This window comes from Ictalurus furcatus, chromosome 7 (assembly GCF_023375685.1).
Source record: "Ictalurus furcatus strain D&B chromosome 7, Billie_1.0, whole genome shotgun sequence".
NCBI classification, from domain to species: domain Eukaryota; kingdom Metazoa; phylum Chordata; class Actinopteri; order Siluriformes; family Ictaluridae; genus Ictalurus; species Ictalurus furcatus.
Window position 1 is genome coordinate 18,786,576 of NC_071261.1, and position 19,138 is coordinate 18,805,713.

General features: G+C 38.6%; 1 protein-coding gene across 9 annotated transcripts in view; it reads left to right on the plus strand.

Moving 5' to 3' along the window:
• The window catches only part of dysf (dysferlin, limb girdle muscular dystrophy 2B (autosomal recessive)), an 88,372-nt gene that overhangs the window by 35,978 nt on the left and 33,256 nt on the right, over positions 1-19,138 (plus strand). For all 9 annotated transcript variants that reach the window (XM_053629094.1, XM_053629091.1, XM_053629096.1 and 6 more), the window contains 11 exons: positions 925-1,009; positions 1,093-1,170; positions 6,552-6,733; positions 7,118-7,258; positions 9,317-9,346; positions 10,989-11,024; positions 11,145-11,186; positions 12,384-12,485; positions 12,605-12,766; positions 13,675-13,840; positions 13,931-14,004. In XM_053629094.1, coding sequence (XP_053485069.1) covers positions 925-1,009; positions 1,093-1,170; positions 6,552-6,733; positions 7,118-7,258; positions 9,317-9,346; positions 10,989-11,024; positions 11,145-11,186; positions 12,384-12,485; positions 12,605-12,766; positions 13,675-13,840; positions 13,931-14,004 — 1,098 coding nt within the window. The remainder of the gene's footprint in view (positions 1-924; positions 1,010-1,092; positions 1,171-6,551; positions 6,734-7,117; positions 7,259-9,316; positions 9,347-10,988; positions 11,025-11,144; positions 11,187-12,383; positions 12,486-12,604; positions 12,767-13,674; positions 13,841-13,930; positions 14,005-19,138) is intronic.

Here is a 19,138-nt window from a genome sequence, read left to right on the forward strand (position 1 = left end):
TCTTTAGCTTCAATACTCTACTGTCTCTACACACTTCTTTCTGAAGCCAACAAGCAAACTCTGTTGGATTGGCATGAGCTGATGCTGGGCACACGCTAGTGGTTAAGCAGTGGTTTAGAGCTGGGTGAGCTGGTTCCTCACTGTGGCACTGCCTTGTTTCCCTTATTGTATGGTTGCATTTCACCTAGTTTAGTCATCTCTTTGTGTATGTAGCAGTACCACTCATGTTGCATATAAATTCTTCTATAGTATAGGCATATTAAGCATATGAGATCTGTTACTATTCCATGGTCTCAAAGCCACGGATGGCACATGACACTGAACTGTTTCTGTGACCACTGGAATGATGCTATGATATACGAGCCAATTCCGCAGATGAATTTTTTGTGGATTCCAGCACTGAACTGGTTTCAATACAATTTGGTTTGCTGTATTTTGTGTATTTTATTTGTCATATCCTATTTTAGCCGTGACTGGTTTAAACTCTGAGCCTTGTTTTAAGGAACAACATATTTTTTTTTCCACAAATAAGGCAATAAGTCACGCAAGTCGGTAGAACCTCAGATGACACAGCACTTTCCCTTTAAACAAGACACACAATTAGATGTTTCTTTTTTAATGATTTTTTTTTCTGGCTACTTCATTTGAAATTCCAGCACCACGAGGTGGTGACGTACAGTAGTTTAGTGCCAGTGGTTTGTGGTGCAGATGGAGTTGCCCTCTTACTAACTGGCGGTATACAGATCATTAACACATTCTCCATTACACTCTTGGTTGGAATTGTTAGATATCTGATCCAGCATAATAATTCTTTGTCTTGCTCAACAGCCAAAATATGCAAGTCTTGTTTACATTCAGGGAACATATTACTGCTTAATTGGCTCAGCGTTTCATTCTAATGTTTCTTTTTCTGTCCACCAACAGGGCAATGTGACTGATGACAAAAACGATGACAAGTCTGTTACAACCTTTGGTGTCAATCGTCCCACCATTTCATGCTTCTTTGATAGTAAGTAGTCAGAATTTCTAAAGAATCCTTAAGTATTAAAACACAACATACACTGAGGCACTGAGTCCTGCATTGTGTTTCAGGTGGAACACGTTACCATTTGCGCTGCTATCTGTATCAGGCTAGAGACCTGCTGGCTATGGATAAAGACAGTTTCTCAGGTGGGTCAGAATCATATGTCATGTCAGTTATGCACGAAGAATGACTTTAAAACTTGGTATTCTCTAACATTGATCTTTAGTGTTAAGAAAGTGCTTTTAGTTTTGAAGCAGATGTGCTTTGCGGGAGCCAAGTGCAGATGTGTTTTGCAGGAGCTGTTCTTGTGCAAATCTGCCATTTATTATAAGCATCTGTATTTGTTTGTCAAAATGCCACGTGTGTAAGCTGTGCCGCACCCTGGCTCTGACCTTTTAACCCTGGAGCCCTTCGTTATTTCTGCAGTCTCCTGGGTGTCCTAATAGTACTTTCTTAATGTGAGCCACTGTTGCACTGTTAGTCTGAATCTGAGGCGCACACCAGACATCAGCAAAATCTGACCTTAGGCTCTTACTGTTGTACCACATGAGCTTTGTGCTGGATTGTGATGCCATGTAAATGCACCAAGCATGCTCATACTGCATCATAGATTGGGGTCTAATGGTAAGCCTAATATGATGCACATTGAAAGCGGTAATAGAGGCAGAATAACTTTTTTATGTATCTGCTATGTGAAAAAAATGGGTCAGCATTGCTCAGTATAAGAGAAGGGTTTTTTTTTTTTTATAAATAACAAAATCATAAAAGTGAAGTCTTGTGAGACTTAATGTTAGCACACCCATGGCTAAGTTTATGCCAGAGAGGGTAAAATATGGTGCTTGGCAAAGACTGGGATAAAGCAGTTTTGGTAGAGTTTACCCCTGAGTGTAGAGAAACACAGCAGATTTACTGTTGTGGACACAACAGAAGACAGTGTAGTAGTAAAACAAATGTTGCTCTTGAATAGTCTTTTTGTTTTCTATCTAGCTACATTTGGAAGTCGATACATTTGAACTGTATTGCTTAATAGGAGACATATTCTTCTGCTTCAGTTTGAGATGAACAGAAATTGAATCAGTGCAAATATTAGAGTCATTAATGGACTATAATGATTAATATGAATCCAAAGAGTGGCAGCAAGTTAACTTAATAAAGTTAAAAGGGCCTATAAGGAAATATTAAAAAATTTGTTGTTCATTAGGTGCATGCAAGCTTCTATGAGGTCATGTAGTTATGGTTTAATGAAGATAGCTAACGGTGGTGGTTTGGCTTCTCATACCTTGTATCCTTGGAAACGAAAACCAAAGCAAGTTAAGTAAAGTGTGTGTGTCTTGGCTTGTGTGCAAGTACATGTGCACAGACATCAGGATTACCATCCTACTATGATGTAGATTTGTGCTTTGGTGAAGGGGGATTTGGCATTATGAGTGTGGTTAGCTCACTAGATACCGACGTTGATATAAACACTCTAACCACGCTTATCAGGTGGTAAGTTCTGGTCTGTGATGCATGAATGTGGCTCCAGATGTTGTGGGAAAGCCTTCAGGGCTACTGTGTCACTGTCATCATTTAGTCTGCCTAATGAACAATGGCTTCTTATCTACTAAAGGCACTTTCATATTTTTATTTATTTTTTAATTAATTTATTTATTTTAAACTATTGGTTCTATGAGACCAGTGATGTAGGAAAAGACAGTTGTCCCGATTTTACCATTAAAGAACAGTATAATTGCTAATAGATTGATAAATTCTGCTCATGAATGAATGGTCTGTCCCAATCAGAGCAAACAGTGAGCCATTTCTAATAAGTTTTTTTTTTTTTGCACACTGTCAGGAAAGTCAAGGCAGGAAAAATTGATTATAAAAATAATTGGTTTGATAAGGCTGACCCTGTTGTTATATTGTAGTCTAATAATAAGTCTAATAAAATTATAGGTAATACATGTGCAGATATCTTGACTCCAATCATGAAAACATGAAAAACTGAAAAAAAAAAGGCTACAGCAGACCCACATCAAATAAACTGACGTGATTAACCCTTAAAGTATTGTTAGGCAGATATTTGCCACAGGAAGACCCAAAAGACATCAGGTGTGCTGTATCATTAAAGCACTGTCATCACTCTGCATGCTCTGTGGTTATCGCCCACTACAGATGTCCAGCATGAATTTCCTATGACTGGAAAAAAAACACTGACGCTAAAAACGGAGAAAACTGGGTGCAAAGGAGAAGTGTGGCTATTGCATGTATGATTTTCCCCTTAGTTTTTGATGAGATAATGGAAACTGAGCTATACAGGTCCTGTGCTTGACCCGATAAAAAAAAGCTAATCTGTTCAAAAATATGAAGCCAGTATAAATCACTAGGCATGGCACAATGACTACAAATCTTCAGGAAATTTTAGGGTCACTTACCAGACTTTGCCGGACTCACAGTTCTTTTTCAGAAATCTAGAGAAATGGTATAAATCAGTGCAGGATTGGAACTACTTGTCCTGGGTGAATGAGTTGGAGCTGAATAAAATAAAATGTGCAACAAAATTTATAAAGGAGCAAAAAATTGAAAATTGAACTGCATCCACAGTTTCATCTTCTATTATAGTGACCACACTGCAGAAAGACTAAAGCCACTGGGTAGACAGACCATGTCCCAAATAACACTCACTCACTTTCAGTAGCCACTTTATCCTTGGTAGGGTCATGGTGGACCCACAGACTTTCCCAGGATCACTGAGCATGATTCAGAAATACACCCTAGATGGGATGCCAGTCCCTCGCAGGGCATTGTGCACACACATTCACACATTCAAAGGCAATTTATCAGTCCACCTACTGTTATATTTTGGGACATGGGAGGCAACAGGAGAAGGTGGAGGAAACCCATGCAGAAACATGCACAGAAACTCTGCATAGCCAGTGACCTGAGCTCAGGATTGACCCAGGGATCCTGGAGTTGCAAGGTAGCAATGCTACTTGCTGTGCCACCATGCCACACAGCCAAACATCACTGCACTGAAAATTCACCAGAACATTAAATTTGCATTCTGCTGCAAGATTAATCACACATCCCCCCCCCAAAAAAATCAAGTTTCAAAATAGGGATTGGCGATATGTAAGGCATAAAACACGACAGGGTGTGCTGGAAAATACTCCTTGACTAGCAGGTGTTACTATCCCAAAGTGGATTTTTATTCCAGAGAGTTTTATTCCTCTTATACCACAGCGTTTTGCCAACAATTCAAATGTTTCATTAATTAATGAACAAAACTGCATGCTTTATACAACTGTTTATAGTCAGTTCCTGTTATCACTTATATTACAGAAGCTATAAACAGTCCTTCCATCAAAAGTCTCTCTTTTTTGCCTTTCTCTCACTTGTAATTAATAAGACAAAATGTGCAGCCTGTCATGTTACAGAGAAACAATAAAGTGCAGAGTCTTCTGTCCTGAATACTCCCCCATAACAGAAAACCTGCTGACCATTACAAAGCTCTGACACCAAGGACTCATTCCATGTTAGTCTTTATGAATGTCTACTTTCAGAAAGCTTCACCATATCAACACTTGTCCAATTTTCTTTGTTAGTTAACATGCTATTTTTTATTAGCCTTAGATTATGTAGATTATTCACCATACAAGTCTCTGTATTTGAGCTGTTACTATAGAAACGGTAATATATTAAAGTGAGTGCATTCAATTAAAGTCGACATTATTGTCAGCATCTGTTATTAAAGAGAATTAATCAACACCTTCTGACCAATCAAATTTGACAATGCAACAATGCTGTGGTACAAGGGAAATATATCTTTTTCATGATACACAAAATGTACAAAAAATCATGATAATTAGTTTTTCTGAGAGATGCTGCCAACAAAATTTACAAGTTCATTTACAAAGCTTTCAATTATTTACAATTTTTTCTGAAAGGGGAAACCCATTGTTGTAGGATATTGTGTGGAATCTTTAGGGGCTCCCCCAACCAAAGAACCTTTTAGTTTGTTAAATTAATGTGATTTTCTATGAGTGTATGGATTTGCTTGTAATGACCACATCTGCCAGATTTTGGACCCCTGCTTTGGAATCTGACCATGAAAATTGTAAATGGAAATGAAATTGGAAAAGAAATAAATTCATATAATCATTTAATTAGAACCCACTGCCTCTGCCTCTCAAATACAATACTGAAGAACAATATCTGCTCTTAAATATTTGGTAAAGTCTCGATAATGGCATAAAAATGTGCCAACTATGTGTGATTTCACCCACTATTCAACATGCTCTCTTGTGGTTGGCTACAAAATGCATTTATTTATGACCTGCCTGTGGCTATAGTTTTTTCCCAGGCACCCTGATACATTTTTAAGAATATAAAAATGATACACTGCACTTGAACAAGCCAACACTATAATGTTGACAGATTGCAAACAATGCAAACTGGCAGTGCCTTCTCTGTCGTCTGACTGTATGGCAGTACTCTTTAGAATCTTGCATGGTTGAGTCATACACGTGGGCGGCCATTGCTGCGCCGTTGTCCAGTCCCACAATCCCCTCAGGAAGAGCATTTATTTACTCTGTGCAACCCGATTAGCCTTTGCCTGTATTTATTTCTCATTGACTCCTGGGTGATGGTGCACACTTGGCTTACTTATGCCTCTATTTATTTGAGCCAGAATGTTTTGTGGGAAGGGGTATAAGTTTGTGTGTATGTGTTAATTGGAGCTGGGAAAAAGCAGGTCCGTTTTCCCCTCCCTAGTGAAACTATCCCATTGAGGACGGTTTACGTGGACTGTAATAATAAACTGAGACTGTCTCTTCAATTTCAGGCATTCCTAAGCAGTTTATGTCATTCATTTTCATTTTGGCTCACTTCAGAATATATAAATTTAACTCTTGATTCTTACATACAAACACACACACACACGCACACACACACACACACACGCGCTTGTATAGACATTACATTTGGATGACCAAAGTTCAAACAGTTTCCTTGCAACTCTGGGTATTTGGCTATTTTCACTAGTTCAGTTGGCACTGTATTCCTGTCTTCATCGCCTTTATTATATTATCAAAGACAGAAACACCACAGTTTATTACGCTCAGTGATGCATTGGAGGCCTTGAAAGAAAGACTTTCATTAACTACTAAATCACTGCCTCAGTTTTAATGACAACCAGACCTCTGCTAGTTTTTGCGGTTGCACATCCTAACACTGGCAACTGTTTCTTTCCATTTTATTTGTCTATCACTGCGGCACATAACAAAATCACCATTATTAAATTACAAAGGAATCCATTGGATGTTATTACAATATAATGGAATTTACTGCCGGAATGATCTTGCACTATAATTTGACAGTTTAATCTGATTTGCAATACTCTGTTTTAAAGATCATATGTTTTAATGTTTACCTCTCCAGGATTTGAGGAAATACTTCACTATATGTCGATATACAGCACAGTTTCTTTAACTAAATTGTTCAATCAAATCTGTTCTATTTGATGCTGAATTTGGACATTTCTTGGCAGATCCCTATGCCATTGTATCATTCCTGCACCAGAGCCAGAAGACAGTGACCATAAGGAACACGCTTAACCCCACCTGGGATCAGACTCTTATCTTCTATGAGGTGGAGATATTCGGAGATCCCAAAGTGACAGAGAAAAGCCCGCCAAACATTGTAGTGGAGCTCTACGATCAAGACACTTATGTGAGTTTCAGTGTGCAGATGAGTGTGTGTGACCATTTACATGTACATATGCTTATATGTCTATAAATGTGTTCATGCATGTTGGTGCTTCAAAAAGCAAAGTATGGGTTAGGTGGTTATTTCACAGTTCTGGCTAGAATTTAAAATGTTAATGATATTTTTATCAGCTCACTATCAACACCTGATGGATTAACAGGTGCTACACTGGTTTTCCATTGTACACTATGTAGTTCTACCAGTATCAGGTGTTTGGTGGTGTGAGAATAGTGTTGATATCGATTTTACCGTAGTTACTGGCTGAAGACTAAACTTATGGCATAAGTAATATAGTTCTGAATCAGATAATATAACAGAATGGCTTTTGTCCTTTGACTTCTCCGACAGGGGGCAGATGAGTTTATGGGACGCGGTATATGCCAGCCTTCTGTGGCCTCCTCTCCTCGTCTGGCGTGGTATCCCATCCTGAAAGGTGGCAAAGCAGCTGGTGAACTACTTGCTGCATTTGAGCTGATTCGTAGAGATAAGGTAATGGCTGCCGTTATTATCATTTGTTTATGTCTCAATCTATTGTGTCCTAGACCAAAATGTGGCATCAAAAAAGTGTCACAAGCTTAACTCCCAAGTAGCACAACAGAAAAGTGTTTGTGCTATTGTGAGTTTGGATCTCTACAATGATACGAACAAGTGAGCAAAATTGGATGTACTTTCTGGGTGGGAGGGATGGCATACGCTCTCTCCTGCTAATCACAGTGACACTAACCAGTCCACTGTATACATTTGCTATAAAGTAAGAATCACTCAAACTATGTATATTACTAGAAAATGTACTTTGTGTTATTCATTAGAAATGGGGTTTGAATGGAATTGTAAGAAGCAAAGTTTCTATCTAAAAGGTCTTTGAAATGTGGTGACCCAGTGGAGCACTCAATTATCTCAATTATATATGTCTGTATATGTATCTGTTTAGTGCTCCGAATATCTCTATATAGCTGTATCTATATTCAGATTGAATTCCATAGTGTGAGTGTGTCCAGAATCGGAAGATGTGCTTGAGATATATGATTAGGTCTGTTTTTAATCCTGCTCGTGCAGTTATTCCATTCGTGTGTACCAATATGTAATACTTCCTAATAAATTTAGTTTTCAGTTAACAAGGACGACCATACATTCATGTTAATTAACATGGTCTTTATTTGAACTTCAACTTGCTCACGCCTGCATGAAACCTCCCACGCACACAACTTTTTTTGTTGCATACTGTTGCACACCTCTAACCTCAACCACAAACAGACTGTGAACCTTTCTGGCATCTTTTTTAACCCTTTATCAGGTCAAAAGTGTGCCTATTTATATCTATATTTATTTAGAACATATGATCTATTCAGTCCAAATAATGTATAGTGTTCGTAAGTAAGCTGGTCATAAATAACTTATGAATTCTTTCTACTTTACCAGCTTGGCCTGTAATTTGGCAGCTGAATAATCTGTTAATCTGTGAATTAGTTAAAAAATTTTTACAGCCTCAGTTTGTTATCTGTGTAGCATCGTTTTTGCTTGGCAGTGCGTTTAAAACTGGTGACCTGCAATACAGTACAGTTTAATGCCTGAAGATGTAATGGCGCTTCTTGAAATAAGCTCCTATTATAAGGGATTTTCACGCAGGAGTCGGCAATCTCTGTGTGGGCAGACATAGTGACAAGGGTGGAGTAGCAAGCGGGCTCAACCTTCGAGAAACCATGGCCAGCGTGCATGACTGCCTGCTCTGAAGTTGAAAAGTTCAAAATTTTTTGATGACCGATGTGAATATTGCATCAGATTTGGACAACATTTCGAACATTTGGCTAACAAATGTGGTTGCTCCAGAAGCAAAAATAAGCTAGGATGTGCTCTTTTTCAACTGCTGTATGAAAAACTGATCTGGAAAGCTGATTTTGACTTTTCATTTGTGAAGTGGAGAGAGACAATCGAAGCAGAGAGACGTCTGCCATATGAAAGATTAGGAGAGATTTTTAATAAATATAAGCTTTTGTTCAAAGTTAAAGTTAAAGTTATTCAAAGAAATAATATTAAGTCAGAGCTGTAGGCTGCATGGGTCAAACTCTGGTGTTGCATATGTGCTCTTAAGGCAAAGGTCAAATTCACTCGCATTTAAAATAAATAAGGAGCAAATGTGGGCAAGACACTTGCACTATAAATTCTGTACAGGCACGTGTTCAGATGTGTATTGTTTTGTGTTTAATATTGTTCTGGACAATAACATTTAACTCATTTACGGGAGGTCTTGTTTTTTTTACATTGCGGTTGTGCTCTAAAAAGACTGCATTGTGTGCACGTTAAGGAATTGTGTGTATATCTGTTTGTGTGAGTGTGTGTGTGTGTGTAAGAAGGGCGCCTGGGTCCCAGGAGAACATTGTGTGCTTTTTGATGAGTGCTTGTTCACATGTGAACAGGCTGCGTTCCCAGTGGCCACAGGCTAATTTAATAATGTCCCATGATGTCATCGCTTTCATTTGAGACTTAAATGTGTGGTCTGCCACTAATGCTTTCTATCTATCTATCTATCTATCTATCTATCTATCACAGCCTGCAATTCATCACATCCCTGGTCAAGAGGTTAGTGGTCTTTCATTTTGTTTTATAAAGTACACACACACACACACACACCTTATTTCACCTCTATTCTCCAACACAGGCTCTTACTGTTTTCCAAGGCAAGCATGACAGAGTAATTGAATAGGGCTGCTCCTAAGTGGTAAGAACACGACTGTACCTGGACCCATTTATCTGGCCTTGTATCAATCCTGGACGTGTTTAGCAGACTGTCATAGATTTGTGGGTTTCCCCCCCCCCCTCTGTTCTTGGATCAGCCAAAGGACCATGTCTGTGTAATGCAGAATGCCTTGAGAATGACTATAGATACCATTGTGTCGTTAAGTGTGCCAGAGGCTCCACCCAACATGCCCACCTGGCACCAGTTACATCGGCATAATCAGAGGGAAATTGAATTACTATGCATACTTAAAGGCCAGGCCACCCAAGCAAGCATGTAAACACACAGACAGACAGACAGACAGACACACAGACAGACACCCACCCACACACACACACACACACACACACACACACACACACATTTGTCTTACAATACTTGTGAGAACCTTCCATTGACATTATTATTAATGCTGTGCCTGCACTTACAACTCTAACATTAACCTCAATAACCAAAATAAAGCCATTTGGCACGTTCAGTTTTTTTTTTAAATAAAAGATTTTTGTAAAAAATCAACAAACAAATAAATAAAAGCAGTGTTCTGTGTAAGGACCAGCCAAATAAGACCACAAGGTCAAAACTGTCAGATATTCCTATCCATGTGAGGACATTTGGTCCCCACCAAGATATAAATACATGGCTGTTTCTGAACCTTGGGCGCCTTAAGTAACAATTTACCCAGGCATCCCCCCACCCAAACCAGTCATAATATTTCATATATGTGAATGAACAGAATTATCTTGAAGGAGGGAAAAACTGGTTAATAATAAAATAAAAGCTAGATGAACAAAACCTTTATAAGGAATTAAATCTCTAAATGTGAAATATATGACTAAAATAAATAATAAAAAAAGGAAATATTTTACAAATTAAAAAGCTTTTCTTTATTCTTATTGAATTGTTTAGTTGGTGAGTAGCTAGCAACTGAACTTGCGTTAACTTGACATTTCTTATTATTTCTATCTAGCTAATTAGGATCAAATTTTTCCATTTCCATTATCAACAAGTGGAAACAACAGTGTCCACTGACTAAATCCGAACTGACTAAATCCAATTAATTAGCCTGATTTTCTGACCCATGGGTTTGTTTCTCCTCTTATGCTATTTTCCTTTTGTGCTTTTCCACTCCTGATACATGTGATCACTGATTCTTCATGATCTTCTGATATTATTTATGTTAGTTGCTTAGGTTAGTTATGAAAATTGTAACTTCTATTATTTTTACACCACAAGGGGGGCCCAGAGACTGCCTGATATATAAAGCTTTTTGCCAAATGACAGTAAAGTGTGTATTTGTAGCTCTAGTTTAAAAATCGTGGGCCCCCTGGTGGACAGCCACTTAGTATATCACTTCTAGCAAGAAACAGCCCTGTATAAAACATACCCATGCACACACATGGGCAACTGTCTCTCTCACCACGGTTATGTTTGAAATGTTACAGTTTTGTTTTGAAATGATATTTTCAACTATTTTTTCATTCCCAGGGTGACCTTGTCCAACATTCTCATATTTTGGATGAGGTAAGCAATGCCGATCCCAATTATAGAAACTGACCAATAGCTGGCTTACTTGTTTTTATTATTTTTATTTCATTTATTTTTCATTTTCTCTTCCTTTTCTTGTTTTACTTTGTCTTCAAGCTTGTGTTTCCAGCAGCCTTCTCTGAAAGTTTGCAGCAATGGGTAAAGTATTTACACCCATACACACACACACACACACACACACAGCTTTGTTGGTGAACTGAAGTCACAACTTCAAGCACAAGGGAATTTACCACATAGACCATGCAGCAAATGGCTTTAATCCCAACTATATATCTTCTTGAATCTTGTTCTCAAGCTTACTTACAGAAGTGTTTTGAAGTCTCCATCAATAAGTACTTCATACTGGTTCACTAGTTAGAGACTAAGAGTACTCTTAGTCTAAAATGCTGTTTGGGAGGTCAGCATGGCATGAAAAACACACAAGACATATGTAGATTTTTAAAATTTCTTCTGTTATATGTTTACATCATATTCACAAATGTGTAGATTTACACTGAGTAGACCGGTATTCTCAGAAAACAGTGCCATTGAAATGTGCTGGATCATTTTTTACCAATAATCTGTGAAGCTTCCACTTTTTGTCTTTTCTTTTACTAAAAGCTATACTTTGTCGTTATTGCCCTTGGCTTAACGTTGAAACAAGCCATTGTCTTGTTCACAATTTAGATAATTTCAAGACAATAATGTGATTTCCCACAATTTTAAGATGGTGCATCATCTAATATACACTTGCTTACAACATACTTCTAACTAAAGCCTATATTCTGTTTCTGGAAGGAATTTGGTATCTGGTGTTGGAAAGCATTTTTCTTATTAATGGGTTGGGGAAATTTAAGGGCAACCTTTTGTACCTCAAAATAATGACACTCAAACATTACATGGTGTACGATTAAAGATGTGAGAAATATAGCAGCGTTTTAAAACAATATGCCATTGTATTTAACAGTGACATTGAATTTAACATTGCTCCCAAAGGCAGCGATGCAATTCTGCTAACAATCAGGGTTTCATTTTTTTGGCATGTTGGCTAACCACAGCTAATATTTAACATAACAGTGTTTGACTGACTTCCCCTGCAATCTGGAACTAAAACATATGTGTTTTTTGACACTCATCTCCAAATGTCGATGCATGGTGTGGTTTCAGGCACTGTAAGTGAGTCACACAGCTATAGTGTTCCACATATGATCACATATGAATAATGCACAATGTTAAGGTGCACAGAACAAATTTAACAATTCAGTGCATCACTTCAGTATAGTGCGTGCTGTTGTGCTAGATATTGCACATGGATCCATCCAGTGTTAAGCCCTGTTTTTGTGTTCTGATTGGTAGCCAGAAGACTCAGATTTGCCATACCCGCCTCCCCAGAGAGAGCCAAATGTCTTCATGGTGCCACATGGTATCAAACCTGTTCTAGAGCGCACTGCTATTGAGGTTAGTCCAATACAGGCAATGCAGGAGAACTGACCAGCATGTGTATCAATAAGGATTTGAACTGCAGATTGCCCAGCATCCATCACAAATAATATGACTTTCAGTGTATGACATTTTAGATCTTGGCATGGGGGGTGCGTAACCTGAAGAGCTTCCAGCTGGCCAGTGTGACATCCCCCAACTTGCAGGTTGAGTGTGGAGGTTGTATAGTGCAGTCCTGTGTCATCCGCAACACGAAGAAGAATCCCAACTTTGACGTCAACACACTCTTCATTGATGTGGTACGTTTTGGGCTTAATCTTATTAATCAATTAACTCAATTTAACGAAATCATTCTGTCACATCCAGTAGTTCTGTTAATGTATTTAATTTCTAACCAGCTCTCTTGGGTACATTTTAGTGGTGTTGTTGTGAGACCATATTCATTTTTGATACTAATAAAGATTTTCACATGATTTGATAAATAAGTATTAACTTTCACCAAACTATATTGTAGCCCTGATAACTAAACAAAAACAGCAAAAAAAAAGTACCTTAATTTCTTGATTTTTTTTGCTTGTCCATTTCTTAAAACTTGCAGTTTTGGCAATATAGATCAGCAGTATCATTAGCCTTGACATGGGTTTTAGTCTGCTGGCATAGTTTTTTGGACCTCATTGCTGCAATGACTGCCACAGCAACAATCCACTGCATCAAGCAAGTCCAACCTGTAATTACCTAACTCTAAACGGTCTGGAGCGTGCATGGAGTCTCATCTTACGGTGAAAGGCTTTGTGTGGAATGAATGCTGGCTGGAAATGTTGACGGTTCACTGTCAGTTAGAGACAGCTCTATGCCAAGCATGAGACAGACGCTCACCATGTCATCATTCCTTTGGTTAGTTGCACTGAGTGTTGTGGCAGTGAGATGAGCCTCTCTCTAATCACATGTGAAATGGAGAAAACAACAACACTGTACTCAAAAGACACCGCAGTCAGGACTGGCAGAGGCATTTATCTTTTTCTTCATTCTGTGTCAAAAGCTCAGTGACCTTTTCCCCACCCTTTATTCCACATGTCAATCTACCTATAAACGTTTTCCGAACTAACGAATCCAGCTGGATAAGTGGCAAAAAGATTAAGATTACAAAGGACCTATTACTAGACATATGTCTTGTCATGTTACATTCTATGACCTTTTGCATACCCAGCGGCTGCCCAGGGAGGAACTCTACATGCCTCCACTAGTGATCAAGGTGATTGACAACCGGCAGTTTGGCAGGAAGCCAGTGGTGGGACAATGCACCATCCGCTCTCTGGAGGAGTACCGCTGCTTGCCTGAGAACCAGGATGAAGAGCTCACAGAAGAGGAGCTGGGTGAGAACGGAGAGAAAATTTGAATTCTAATGTATACAAAAAAGCAAACGTAATGTAATGAAAATGACCTTACTCATTTTTCCTTCACAGAAACCATTCCTCACACACCAAGAGATGACATACTGATTGACATTGATGACAAGGAGCTTCTCATTCCTGGACAGGTAGAGCTTTTTTCTTTTTTTTAAAAAAAAAAATCTCTGTCTATTAGTAGTAACATCTTCAATAACAGGTCTCACTAAAACACAAATGAGTACAGAATGTCCAAACCAATCAAAAATGGGAAGTTCCATTGCTTGAGACCCTTGGGTGTATGGCTGAAAATGTCATCATCGCTAATTCAGTGTAATGTTGTTCTAAAAGAAGCATTAACCTTAAGGGTTTGTAATGTGTGACAGACTCATATATGACTTGTTCGATTACGTAAGTCTTTTTTTTTACGAGCATAATTCTTTTGGCTACTATTTGGTGGTTCTGGGGTCACACAGCTTGGGTTTCTCGAGGTTCCCTTTGGACACTTAGTGAGGTATGATCTTATGAGATGTTATATACAGAATACACCCTTAAACACAGAGTCTAGGGGTAATTTCTTAACAATGGAACTTATGCCTCATTGCTAACATTGGCCGCACCCTGCCTAAAAAATAAATATGTTTTGATCACTGGCCAGTCCTTTGCCCTGGCATGACAGAGAAATTGAAAGTATTCAGAGTTGGCAAATTAAGTTGGCAAGTTTAAAAGTTTAAAACATCAACATTTACGTGAGCATACTACACATTAGTCAAGTAATGTACATGTTAAAGTTGAGTTTCTGGGCGGCACATTTCCATTATTAAAATGAGCTGCCTGTTGTTTATATCTTCAAGGTTGCAAAAATGTTTTTTTTTTTAACTGTAATATGAAGTAGCATACAACCCCAATTCCAAAAAAGTTGGGACGCTGTGTAAAATGTAAATAAAAACAGAATGCAATGATTTGCAAATCTCATAAACCCATATGTTATTCACAATAGAACATGAGGAACTGAGGAAATGTACCATTTTAAGGAAAAAATAAGGTCATTTTGAATTTGATGGCTGCAATATGTCTCAAAAAAGTTGGGACGGGGCAACAAAAGGGTGGAAAAGTAAGTGCTACTGAAAAGAAACAGCTGGAGGAACATTTTGAAACTAATTAGGTTAATTGGCAACAGGTCAGTAACATGATCGGGTATAAACAAAGAGAGTATTTTGGAGAAGCAGAGTCTCTCAGAAGTAAAGATGGGATGGAATCTGGATGGAAGCATATGTACCTCTAAAACCTGTATATACCTTTCAGCATTGATGCTGCCTTTCCAGATGTGCAAGCTTCCCATTCCACTAATGCACTAATGCACCCCCACACCATCAGAGATGTAGGCTTTTGAACTGAGCGCTGTTAAAAAGCCGGATGGTCCCTCTCCTCTTTAGTACTCTTTAGTTTAGAGGACGCGGCATCCATGGTTTCCAAAAAGAATTTAAATTTTCGATTCGTCTGACCACAGAACAGTTTTCCACTTTGCCTCAGTCCATTTTAAATGAGCTTTGGCCCAGAGAAGATGGCGGCGTTTCTGCATCATGTTCACACATGTCTTGTTCTTTGCATGTTAGCACTTTAACCAGCATTTGTGGATGGCATGGCGAACTGTGTTCACAGACAATGAGTTCTGGAGGTGTTTCTGAGCCCCTGCAGGGATTTCCATTACAGAATAATTCCTGTATTTAATGCAGTGCTGCCTGAGGACCTGAAGATCACAGGCATGCAATATTGATTTTCACCCTTGTCCCTTGCGCACAGAGATTTCTTCAGATTCTTTGAATCTTTTGATGATATTATGTACTGTAGATGATGAGATATTCATAGTCTTCGCAATTTTTATCGTTGAGGAACATTATTCTGAAATTTTTCCACAAATTGTAGATGCAGTTTTTCGCAGATTGGTGAATCTCTGCCCATCTTTACTTCTGAAAGACTCTGCCTCTCTAAGATCTTTTTATACCCAATCATGTTACTGACCTGCTGCCAATTAACCTCCAGCTGTTTCTTTTTAGTAACACGTACTTTTCCAGCCTTTTGTTGCCCCGTCCCAACTTTTTTTTTTTTTAGACGTGTTGCAGTCATCAAATTCAAAATGACCTTTTTTTCTTAAAATGGTACATTTACTCAGTTTAAACATTTGATATGTTTTCTATGTTCTATTGTGAATAACGTATGGGTTTATGAGATTTACAAATCATTGCATTGTTTTTATTGACATTTTACACAGTGTCTCAACTTTTTTGGAATTGGGATTGTAAAAGCAAGACACAACTTAAAAACAAACAAATTAAAAGAATAACTAATATGATGATGTATAAATGATAAGATGGTAAGCTTTCAAATAAACATCTAATAGGAGTCTAGTATATTGACAGAATAGTACTGCATTGATAATCCTAGTTTCTAGCTATTATTACATTAATCACTGAAAATTTACAACACATTCTATATTTTTTGTCACAATGTAGTAGAAGTACGGTGGTTGAAATTGTGAAACCTTAGACATGGTTTTAAAATTCTGTATGTACTATTATTTGTTTTCTATTTTATATGCATTAATAGTAAATTGTGCACACAATTTAATGTGGCCATGAGGTACTAAATCAAGGTCTCATTCAGAGTCAAATACAAATGAAATGCATTAAGCCGATCCAGGAGCTTGTCAAAATTATGCTCTGGACAGGCATCACATTTTTAAACTGAATTCACCTTGCAGAAGTCTATGCAAAAACTGACCACCCCATACACCTTCTGCACAAGCACAGTGGACTTGTTCAAGTCACAGTGTGACTCCTTTGTTACTCCCAAATATAGCATTTACACTCGTTTGTCCTGAATCACCTTTATTCAGGCAAGCAACAAGGCCCAGGCAGGGGAGAAAACACATCAGAAAATTTTGCTTTCAGTTTGGCAACCTCTGCTCGGTGGGATGGTCAGAGATAGACTCCAAGAGGGATTAGAGTGGGATTTGGGTTTTTGAACACCGCCGCCCCAAATCATCTCTCTCTGTCATCAACGCAAAAACGACTACATCTCTCCACAGTTTAAGAAAACTGCTGAGTAGCAGTAGTGTAAGTCAGCTGCTACCTGAACCAAATCTGTTCTCAAAATTACTGAGTGGAAAAGGTGGGGACTAACTGCCACCTTTGTTGTATGTTTTTGGCCACTGTATTCAATGCAGTGAATAAATTCAGTGGCACCAAAGGATATGTGTGCAGATCATAGTGAGTACACATCAGCTTCACCTCCCAGCCCCTTTCCAATGTCTTGACTTGAATTGTTCTTTGGTCCATCAGGCCTGGTGTATACTCCCTTTAGCACTCTCTGTCACTTGCAGATAGAGCACTGTATGATTCAGAGCAATGCTGGGGTAAGAGCAGTTCTGGGGTGGTGAGGATGCACATGTGGTTGTCAGGCAGCTGGATGGCTTCAGCTTGAGTGTTGGGTTTGTGGCACTTTCCCCACTCAGAGGTATCATCTGGAAGTCAAACAACAAACTGCTCCAACACCAACCATTTGTCTACCTTCTCTGGCTGGCATGGGTCAGGTCTCAGCAACAGCTTGCAGAAGCTGAGAAACAGCTGGGTGAATGTGAAGCTCAATTTCAGGGATTTGGGGGAAGATCTCTTGATGCTATGGGTGCAGACCAAGTAAAGCCTGATGGTGCTGCAACGGCAACACTCCTGCACACACAACTGGACCACTTGGGTGACTAGACTCTCGGTCCGTGAACAGCTCCTGGGTTTTGGCACCATTCTAACAATCTCAGCAGCATGCCACTCAGAGGATAAAGCAGACCAAGTGTAAGAGCACATGTGAGCTTTTGTTAATTTCGTTTCGTGCCTTGGCACCGTAGTCAGACGGTAACATAACTTTGATTTGTTCATGGCCACACACAAACATGCTCAGATCGCTGCTCAGAGAGAAAGAGAGAGAGAGAGAGAGAGAGAGAGAGAGAGAGGGAGAGAGACTGATTGATTGATTGATTGATTTATTACATCACTATACATGAGACAACATGACTCAGGTCATTACCCCTCTAGCTCATCCCCAAACACCTAAAAATTGCCCCATGTTCTACCAAGATGAACAGTTATTTTTTTTAATTGCAGTTCCCTTACTAATGGTTGATGGGAGGATTGTTTTTTGTATAGTCAGCAAGTGAAGCAAATGTTAAGGAATTGCTGGAAGCACATGATGGATATGATAGATACCCATATAAATACTAAATGCTTTTTAGAACCCATATCCACAACCTTTAATGAAGCCTACTATTGTGTTCATCAAAATGTGCCTAGCTTTTAATAAAGCCTACTATAGCGTTTTCAATTGCCTGTCATGAATACAGAGTGAAAACACTACCCCCACACTAAAAACATTATAACATCATAAAAAATGATCAAGGTTATGAAAAATGGAAAATTGTTTCCATTTCTCAGTTTTCACCTTTCAACCTTTTGTTTGTTTAGTCACTGGAATAAATAAATGAAAACTAAATGAATTTTGGATTGACTGGATGACTTGTTCCCCCTGGCAATTTTTGCAGTTATAGACTGCAGTTTATTTACATTATTGACCTTCCAGCCTGGTTTTACATTCTGGTATAATATCCAAATCATTTGATACACCAATTGCTTATTGAAATATAGTCCTTTGCATGAAAGATGACCATGCTTTTGACTAAGTAAGCATTTTGCTAAATACAGAGTAAATATCTCTTCTATATCCCTTTATGAATTCAGCTCTCTTGCAATGACAGCACAATGGGTTATTTAGATCTCTGAATTTGTATGAGGGAACATTTTTCTCTCATTTGTTTTCTGGCTTGCCTTGTCAAAGGACCGCCATCAAATGGCTTGTTCGGGTCAGAATAAATAAAATGGGAACCACAACCACAGTTATCCATGTGAAAATCCCCTCATGATTCTCATCTCTGTCCATCAGAAAGGTTCTGGGAGCAGTAAAGAGACAGATGCTGGGGTTGGGGGTGTATGCTCTCTTGGATGCATGTTCTGCAGATTTAGCTTGATGATGCATACTATATCTTAACACATTACTTGGTGTGTTTCATAGGTCAGCTCATGGTCTTTCACATCATTTTACATGCATTATGGATACAGGTGCCTGGTTGCTAGCTTATATGTGGCTAGATGCATGGCCACATGTTGTTAATCCAGAGTCTCTGGCTATGTGTGTTTTGAGCTAAAGTTTTCACATAGCAGCTGGACCTTTCCCTTTCAA